The 9,741-nt window shown below is 36.6% G+C and overlaps 1 protein-coding gene across 12 annotated transcripts in view; it reads left to right on the top strand.

Annotated features, from left to right (window-relative positions):
* Window positions 1–9,741, top strand: part of CUNH11orf74 (chromosome unknown C11orf74 homolog) — a 56,344-nt gene that overhangs the window by 18,573 nt on the left and 28,030 nt on the right. For 11 of the 12 annotated variants that reach the window (XR_001873382.1, XM_017806305.1, XM_017806278.1 and 8 more), the window contains one exon: window positions 7,677–7,834. Coding sequence is in view for 11 of the 12 variants with exons in the window: in XM_017806305.1 (XP_017661794.1) it covers window positions 7,677–7,834 (158 nt within the window). In the remaining variant the exon portion in view is untranslated. Of the gene's footprint in view, window positions 1–7,676; window positions 7,835–9,372; window positions 9,463–9,741 lie in introns of all 12 variants that reach the window. The other variant, XM_017806337.1, reaches the window with a different exon arrangement.

The raw sequence follows: 9,741 nt of genomic DNA, 5'->3' as shown, positions 1-9,741 counted from the left end.
CAGAGCAAATAATGTCAGAGATCAGAGCTATATATAGTGACTTAACAGGACAATCAGGAAACAGAAATCAAGTGACTTCGCTTCCAGTTTAGTGCTGAACTCTTTATAGAATTGAGTGCTTTTCTGTGTTCAGTATAAAATCAAATACAATACAAATCAAATACAAATTGCCTAATTTCAAGAAAGTAGGTATTTGCCTTTAAAAAAAAACAACAACCAAAACCAGACCTTTTAAGGATGCTTTAATGTTGTGAATATTATGTCTAAAATCAAGCATTTTCCTGGGCTCTCTGACATTTTATTAGTTTGTTCCCACCTGCTGTAATCTTTTTATGATATTATTTGTTAAGAAAGGAATAATTTGTATGGAGATGTCAGATGCTTTTAATTATATACAATTCACTTGTTTCTTACAGCACTTGTCTACTTGCCTACTAGTGCTGAATTCTTCTAGGATGCAAGTACACAGAAAGTTTTCATAATTGATTCTGCCCTGATTTCTTAGTATATCTCCTGCTCTTTTCAAGTGCTCCCCACATATGTATTTAATGTAGTTCCTTGTGCTGAGAATGACTTTAAGCACATTTGAGGTTTCTTTGACTGTAAAAAAAAATAAAAAAAGCAAGTGTAACAAATGCAGTGCTTAGTTAAGAAATAAACTCAAATACATTCTGTTTTTCTTAGCTAAGCTTCAAAGTATGGCTTAGTGTAGTCAAAACTCAGAAGTCTGGAGCTCTTATACATTGAAATAGTATTCTCCAATTAGTTACTGTCTAATTTAAAGCTCTTCTTAAACTGTCCCTGAAATGGAATTTATGAAATATAACAGTATTTGCATTCTGCGAAGTACAGTGTAGATTTTCTGAAACTATTGGAACAGGCCTACCTTTATCAACTGGAAAAAGTGTTACAGCTTTTATATCCTTATACTCTCTCAAATTATAGTTACAAAATACTATCAGTTGTACAGCCTCTGCCTTTACAAATCTGTGCTTTTCCCCCTACCACATAAACACTCTTTATTGTTAGAACTAGAAATCTGCTCTAGTATGTTGGCATTGCTTGGTGGTGATAGATATCACTTGATCCCTGGTGTATACTAAGAGGTGTAGCTCCCTTAATAGGACTGTACTGGTTAATATCCACTGAGGATCTGTTCTAGTGTTTCTCTCATGGTTTTCTGAATTCTTTTTAAGATTATTTTTCATCTTCCTCTGTTGGAAGAAGCAGGATTTTGCTCATGAAGGCTACTGAAATTATCAAGTAACTGACTACATTAGTGTTCAAATGGAGAAGGTATCCAGCAAAAAAATTGTTGAACTGTGGAAGAATCATACTTATTTTTAAATGATCAGTTGGTGTGAATGAGGTATAAACAAGAAATATTGCCCCTTTTCTAGCACTGAGACTATTTAAAGCACAACAGAGACATAGGTATTGATACAGATAAACACTATATAAAACCAGAACATAGGTTCCATTTAGTAAAAAGGGAAAGAGACTGATACAGTAAAAGAACAGTTAAACTTTTGAAAATTAGGAGTTTAGTTGGTTTTAGAGAAGTATTACCATAGTACATTAAGTTAGAGCAGGCATGTGAGCATGGCTGAAATATACTTGAGAGTAGCAGTCATTCATCTTTCCCCTGAAGGAGCACACACAAGAAAAGTCCTTTCCTAACTGATTTTTAAACATAGTAAGTATTCAAAAATAACAACCAAAAGTAACAATTGGGACCCTTTTAGGTGAGAAATAGTCCCACTGAAATTACTTGTCCCACTCCATGGACTTATCCTAGCTGAAGACATAGTGTAGTGAGATATCCTTAAAAAATTGGCATAACTTAGAAAAAAATTCATGGCCATATTACTGATTATAGTAAAAATGACCTTTTTTGAAGGAAAAAAAAACCTAAACAATACTTTCTGCGGATTATTTGTTATTTAATTTGTTATTTAATCAGGATAAGATCAAAGAGCTTAGACAAAAAGGCTGCACCAGCTGAATTTTTGTGTTACAAACATTAACTTGCACACTTAGGCAAGTATTTTAGTCAAGTTATTTTCTTTGCTGTATAGATCAAGTTTGACAGAGGAGTTCTGCTTCCTCAGTGCTACTGTGAGATCACTGTCATTGAAATTAGTGAGGATTTTGGTGGAGTAAGATTGGAATGGGATTTACAGGAATGCAGGTACTTAGGGGAGCCAATTCAAGTGCTGAGGGTGGGCAGATATGACACAGTATCTATGATGCATCGCCTGCTTCTTTGGGTGGCAGCAGGAGGCTGTACCCTAAGACTCTTAAAACAGGACTGTGTGATGAAATTTAGGTGCCTGAATTGCCCATGAATTGCTCTTACTTATGGACAGACATATAGAACCCTAATACTGAAATCCTCCAGGTACTTACTGTATGGGATACTTCGAGTTTTTGTGATGAAAACTTGGACAAACTGCATTGATTTACAGAGATTTACGCATATAAATACACAGAAACAGTAAGATATCTGGAGAACATAGAATGGCTTTTTTAGGCTAAGTAACTTCAAAACACTTTGTTCTATTCTCAGCAGGAGAACATACAGGCAGAGGGAGGCTGGAAGTTTTGGTTGGATTACTGCAGAAAATCTGGGGGCTGCTTTGATTGTGTTATCAAAAATTGATAGAAGGCTTTAAAAATTATCTTCCCAGCAAATTGGATTTTAAGCCTTGAAATGTCGTTTTTTTACCTCTTACAGCTTGTCATTTAGGGTAGATGGACTCAGCGCGGTACAACGGTTTACATAGTTACAAATAGGTAAATACAGGTACTTCTACAGTATTTTACCACCTTGTGAACATGTCAAAGTGATATTTTATGGAAACATTTCAGTGACAGTCTTTGTTCTTGTTTTAAAATGTGGTTGTTTGCTGATGATGGGTTTGAAGAATGGAGATAGTGAATGAACATGAAATTTGTACTTTTGACCTCTGTTCAAGACAGTTATTATGCTACTCTGATTAAAATTGTTCTTTGTTCAGGAGTCCTGTACAAAGTCACTGTAGTATTTGAATCCCAGGTTTTTCATCAAAGCATAACTTGGAAGGGATTTAAGGGATTCACAGGCCTTCTGCTGGCCCTCAGTCCAGGATTTGAAGATAAAAAAGTAAGTTGGAACTTATAGTAGTAGCTTTCCTGTATGTTTTTTTTGTTGTTGTTTTATAGTTAAGGGGTCTGTTTATAATTCTCAATCAGTTTTTGTTTTTGGAATGAATTAATTCAATTGAAAAAAAGGTGGGAAATATTTAGTAGTTAGTATTGTTTTGTGCAGTGTGTTATCCCAAGCCAGATTTTCTATGTTATGTTACTGATTGCTCTGTCTGGTCTGGCTTTGAAATGTTTCAGACCATGAGACTTTTATCATTCTTCTGGGACTACTATGTCATCTAACAGATTACACTGACAGTAAGTTTTTCCTGATAATACAGGTAGCTCTCTTCTCTGCTTTTGTGATAAGTGAATCCAATATTCTTTGAAAGATGTGAGTGATCAGTGGACATTTTCAAAAGATTCCCTTCCAAATTGGAAGACAAAGAGAATTTTAAGCAATATCGAGGATAGATAGCAGGAGAGAAAATAATTTATCAAGCTTCATATACTTTCTGATACAAACGTGTTTCTGAAGTGTGCACCATACTCTTTGGTGACACACCATTATGATGGATACTTCTCTTGAGAGACTCAGATATACTTTTCTAGAGACCTAAGTTGGCTTCTTACTTCATTTTTAAGATACAGACAGTAAATTGTCTAAAAAGTGAGACAAAATCTGTCTACAGGATGAATATGTGAATCTTTCCATCATTTCAGCTTTCTTCCTCTGCTACATTCTGTTGTGTTTGTATCCCTTATTTTTGATTTAAGTCACATGTTGTGAAGGCCGGTGTTCTACAAAAGGATCTTGGCAGGTTGAGAGCTGTGACTGTGAATAATGAGTCAATTATCACTTAGTCAGGGGAAAGGCAGAGTGATTCGCTTGCTGGCTTGAATGTGATCATTCCTTCTTCCCCTTTTTCAGAAACAGGAACAGAAATGGTTGAAATTCAGAACACTAGCAAAGAAATACATTTGTGATATTTGTCTGCTACTACAGATTGCAGTTTCCTTAGCTTTATAATAACTTATGTGTGTTGTTTTTAATAATATTTTGTAAGATCATGACTGTTATCTGTTTCAAGGGAGCCAGTTAAGTGATACATGCATTGGGAAGCTGTAGGTGTCAGTAATTACTTTGGACATCTGAAGGTGGATCTCACTGGTCCTGAGGCACCGTGCTTGAGGCTAGCAACATGTTTAATTTACCTCCCCCCCTTTAATTTATATGGCATGGCCTCATTATGCTCATGGTTGCATAGTTGTTATTCTGTCTGCAGACTTGCTTTTAACAACTGCTTTGGGTTGCTTAGGCATTTTTTTTCTGAATTTTTCTTCACTTGTGATCATTAATCTAGTATCACATTGCAGTTGGAATGTTTCATCAAAAGTAATGTTTAATATTCTGTAACCCAATAACTCTACAATGGTCTTAACCAGAAAAAGGTTTCTGACAGAAGTTTATGACTGATCTCTTAGGAAAAGGGATAATGCTTCTAGCTGTAGTCTGGGAGTTGGTAAATGGCACATAAAGACTATGAATGCACTTGATTTCTTACCAGCTCATTTAATCTATCTAGCTTTTTAGCTGTGACAATAGCTCAGCTGTCCAGAAAATATATAACCTAATAAAGGAAGTTTGTCAGCTCATATGTACTGCCTAATTATAACTGCCCAACTATGTGTCATAGGTCTTTTGATGCTAAAAATGATATTTTCTTTGGGAAATTCAGAACCCGTATTTTCAAGAAGAATGATCTGATTTATATCCCAGAAGAATGACCACAGTGGTATCCAAAATAAGCACGGGCTAGTACAGGAATATCATGTTTGTTTAGAGTCTGTCATCTGTATGAATTATGTTGCTGATCATTCCGGTGATGATTTCTTTTGTCTCTCTGTTGGTCTGGCTGACAAAATTGTATGGCTTCTGGAAGCATTTTATCACTTCTCATACATAAATGCTCCTGATGTGGACAGGGAGGATACTGGGTCCTCAGTCCCTCGTTACTCTATAGGTCTGCAGATGTTTGGCTGCAGTAATTCACCAGTATACACTTACCTTAAAATACACTAATATCCTTTCGTGTCTTGTCAGTCTTTAAGATAAAACTTGCAAGTTCTTTGTATAAAACAGGATGTCCATCCATGCTTTACTACTACAGTAACAAAAAATTGAAGCTTTTTGAGATAGCCATCTAGTTCTTCCTATGAAGTAGGGTGACTGTAAAGAAGTAGGGTGACTGTAAAAGTCTCTTCAAATAGTGGGTAATGATTTTAGCAGTCAAGAATTTAAAAGAGGGTTTCTTGTCTAATGCTGCTTCATTTCCACGGCTTGAAAAAGAGAGTGTGTAGGAGGAAGAGATTGCTCATATGTACTGCTGTATCCAAATATTGTTTTAGGAAAGTACTTGCTAAAAAAGTGGGGAGAAGCCACATGTCACAGAGTCCTGGGATTTAGGAATTATTCAGAGAATCCATCTGTGATGTGAACATTAAAATCTGTTTGCTAGATTGCTCTGGTCTGGTGCAATTTTCTTTCTATGAACCTTACTTTATATAAGAGTGTGGACTTCAGGTTATACCCATTCTGCCAGTCCTTTCTGTGTGTCATAGTAATGGCAGCACAGAGCTGTCCCAGGGTATTAAGAATTCTGCTGTATGGCTCAGTGTAGTAACCCCAAGGGCATCATTAGTACTCTCCACAAGAATTACTTCAATGCTTGTAACATATAATTACGCTTTAGAAATGCACTACAGTGTTTCTTGTTGTTGCAAAGCGGATTTTTTAAACTAAACCCAAAAAACTTCACTGAATGAGCATTTGTTTTTCATTAAGAGAATATGGTGTGAAGTTTTTTTGAACTGATTGTCCTTTATTCTAAAACTTTACTGCTGCTTCATATTTGATAATGGGACTTTTAAAAGAAAAAGTACTGCTTTTTTATTTTGGCCATGATTATTTTTTGCCATGTTGAAGGGAAAAAGCCCAACTATACAGCATGGATTTGGAAATCCATACATCCATGCACATACTTGTCTGTAAGCAGCTCCCAGATCCAGCCAGTACTGTTGACATTTCATTTGATGATCACCTAGATGTAGCCTAAGTCTTTGTGCCCTGGGACCCTGGCTGGTTGGACAGTCAGAAGCTCTTATAGTTGTCTTAACTTTGCTGTTGTTGTCCAAGGAGTTGTTAAAGGTCTGAAAGATGTCAAAAATTATCATTGAAATACTCAGTTCTGTTTCTGAATACTTCCCTATTTTCAGTGAGGACTCAATTAGCCACTATTGATGTATAAAATAAGCCCAAGAGAAGTTATTCTGATCTTCTGTAAATACACTGTCAAAACATTTTTCCAGTCTGTCTTTCAAGACCAAAGGAATTTCTTAAGGGAACAAACCCTGCTTGAACATCTATATTTGTTCTTTAATTTCTGGGCCTAAACTTTTGGCAATGAAGTATCACTGGCATACTGCTGTTTGTTAGTCTGATCCCAATAAAAAAGTTATTTAGTTGCAAAATATTCCCCTCAGATTGCTGAGCATTCTATAGCTGTTAAACACTGAAAGCAACACTGTGTAAAGAAATGAGGTGTTTTACTAACTAAAGACACAGGAGTTGAATTATAGGACCTGTCAGTTCATCTCATCACACAGCCCTGAACTGGTGGAGGAGTGGTGGAGGTTCTAGTGGTGGTGTCCGTGGACACCCAGGAGCTCTGTGAATGCTGACCCTGGACCAGCCAGTATCAGTACCAGCTCTGAGAAGAACTGCCAAAGCTCACTTCTGTACTAGACAACATGGGCATTTTTTTTAGTGGTTGTGAGGTTCACATGTGAACCAAGATACTGATGTAGAAAGTGTAAGAATTACTGCATTTGTGGCCCAGATCATCTCTGTACTGTGATCAACATCAGAGCCCTTTCTTGTGCTTGGTCAGAAGATACATCATTGATTAGTTATCTCCTTGACAAATCAAGTGATTTTGTAAGCACAGATCCCATGTAAGCATCATTGATGGACTTTTACAATTAGAGATATAAGTGTTGGGAGTGCAGTTGCCATTGGACTGGTGTATAGTAGTGTCTCAAAGAAGAGACTCTTCATATATATTGTTGTTTGCAGTGTCAGACGAAGACATGGACATACATGTTATGTGCCATTTTTCCAGAATTGAGAGAGAATTTAAGTAAAGTTTTAGAATAAAAGCTAAGGTATAATTCTACTGTCTTGCTTTTTTTGGTATTTCAGCTCTTGGTTGGTTTTATACATTTTTCTGTACATTGCATAAGCTTTTGAGAGAATTAAGTCTTCAGTATGGAGGAATAGGTGATACTCTATGCACTTGAAGTTCAAACTGAATATTCAGTTTTATGATAAGGGCTGCAAAATACTTGTTTATGTTGCACATGGAAGCTCTGAGCATGAGAGGAAAAGTGAATGTGTAAAATAAGTCAATATTAGATCTAAGGAAATACATGTTTTTCTTTTTCTTGGATAGTGCTTTATGTTATCTGACCTGGTGTGATTCTCCTTGCAGAGAAAGAGGAGAAGACAATTCAAGGAAATAAAGTGGACTACTTAAGAAAAATATTTTCTACTTCTGAATTATCAAACAGAAGTAAACAGAATGGCTTACCTGAAAGAAGCAAAGAAATGTGGGTATCTCTTCCATCACAGATGCCAAATGAGAATAAGGTAAGGAGTTACAACTGTCCAAGTGGACAGGCACCACATTCAAAGAGATGAAAATATGAAGAGATACACTGTTCAAATGTTAGAGGCTAGTGGTATTTATCTGATTCGAGGCAAATATTTAAAATACTATGTAAGTGTTTAATGCTTAGAAAGGCACCTGCAGGGATCGTGTTTGGCAGTGGCATTTGCCTTGCTGAAGAGCTGCCATGATCCGACTATTAAATAAGGTGCCCTGCAATGAGCCATGTGATGCTTTTGCCGAAGACTGCAGTTAGCAGTAGAGGTTGGCAAAAAGGAAAAGAAATCTTGAGAGTATGGATGCCAGCACCTAGAGATTTATTTTGTTTCTTGTAGATTTTAGGAAGTATGGAGTTCTGTGTTACCGAAGCTGGATTACCTCAGATGCCTGAAGTAATGCCTAAGTAAACAGTAGGCAGGCCAGAGGCATTTTTAGTCTTCTGAAACATATGAGATTAGGGATTTAACGTGTAGAGACAGGAAAACAACAGACATCATCTGGACAGAGTGAGATGAAAATCTGAGTCAACTTGTTAAGAACTTCTGCCCTCCTACCTGAACAAAGTGACAAAGCTGTAATCTAGTCTGTACTCAAAATTTCCCTTCATTAAAGTTTTTATTAAAATAGAAGTAGCAGGTCCTTTTGTGCAATACACAGAGCAACACACTTAGGGGTCTTCAAATGGTGGGCCTGCCAGGCCTCAGTCAGAGCACAAAATGCCATTTTCCTCCCCACTAGGACTATTCCACTTGAGGTGGAATCAAGCAAGGCTTTTAAAACAATCACATTCTGTCAGTTAATTGTGTAATAATAATGACAAGATTCTTTTTAACATTTTTTTTGTGAAGAATAGTGTTGCTTCATTGGGATAGTCTGTCTTTGGGTCTCCTGAATTGTCTTTCTGCCCCGTAAAGCAATGTCTGAATTCCAGTATCCTTTTTGTAATAGAACATCTTAATGCTTGTCTTTGTATCTAAGGAAAAAAGCTCCAGACATGGCTGCACATTTTTGCCACATTTGCAGTTTAAGAAACAAATACAGTGATAGTAGAATGCATTAGAAAAATTACTAGTGTAGTAGCAGGAGGAGGCTGTAATGGGGTAAATTGACCACTGTGATCTTTAAGCCTGCCCTGAGGAAAGGAAAGAGGGGAAAAAACTGCTATTGAAAACAGTGCTACTCCTCTAAATGCTGCTTTTTAGGCATGTTATGGTTACTTGCATTGTTGTTCCAATTGATTCAGTCTGGTCCTGTGTAGGTTTTCAGGGAAATACTTGCATCTGTTTTATTTTCGGAAGCATTGCATTCACTTCTTAAAAAATTTTTATATACAACATATATAAAGCTGTCTGAACACAATCCTGAGTAATGTGTTCTAGGGGACACTGCTTGAGTAGGGAAGTTAGACAAGGTGACCTCCAGTGGTCCCTTCCAACCTTACCTATTCTGTGATTCTATGAATTGTATGTGTAAATCAGTACAAGCTTTGACTTACTTTGGTTCTGGTTTGTGCATGTAGGTATTTCTGCCTATCTACCTGCAGACAATGATGAATGAGAGATGGAAAGCTGGTGGACCAGAGGGAAAGAATCTCAGTCTGTCTGAAAGAGTGAAGATGGGGTTTTCTTTGATTTTTTTCAGAGTGGAGATTATGATCAGAACATGACTGATTTTTGCTTTATTGACTTATAAATTACTTGCAATTTGTTGATGTATTTCCCATCTGTGGGAAAGAACAATGAGAGAAATCCAAAATTTTTTCAAATATTAGTGAGTATGTACTTTTAGAGTGTAAAGGTTATGTAACTCTTGATGAGAATGTTGTCAAACCAGGTTGGAAAAAATTATCTAAGAGCATTTCTAACTACTTCATAGAAACACAGCAGAC

The sequence above is a fragment of the Lepidothrix coronata genome, unplaced genomic scaffold (assembly GCF_001604755.1).
Source record: "Lepidothrix coronata isolate B3197 unplaced genomic scaffold, Lepidothrix_coronata-1.0 Scaffold1, whole genome shotgun sequence".
NCBI lineage: Eukaryota > Metazoa > Chordata > Aves > Passeriformes > Pipridae > Lepidothrix > Lepidothrix coronata.
This window is presented reverse-complemented; position numbering and strand designations above follow the sequence as displayed.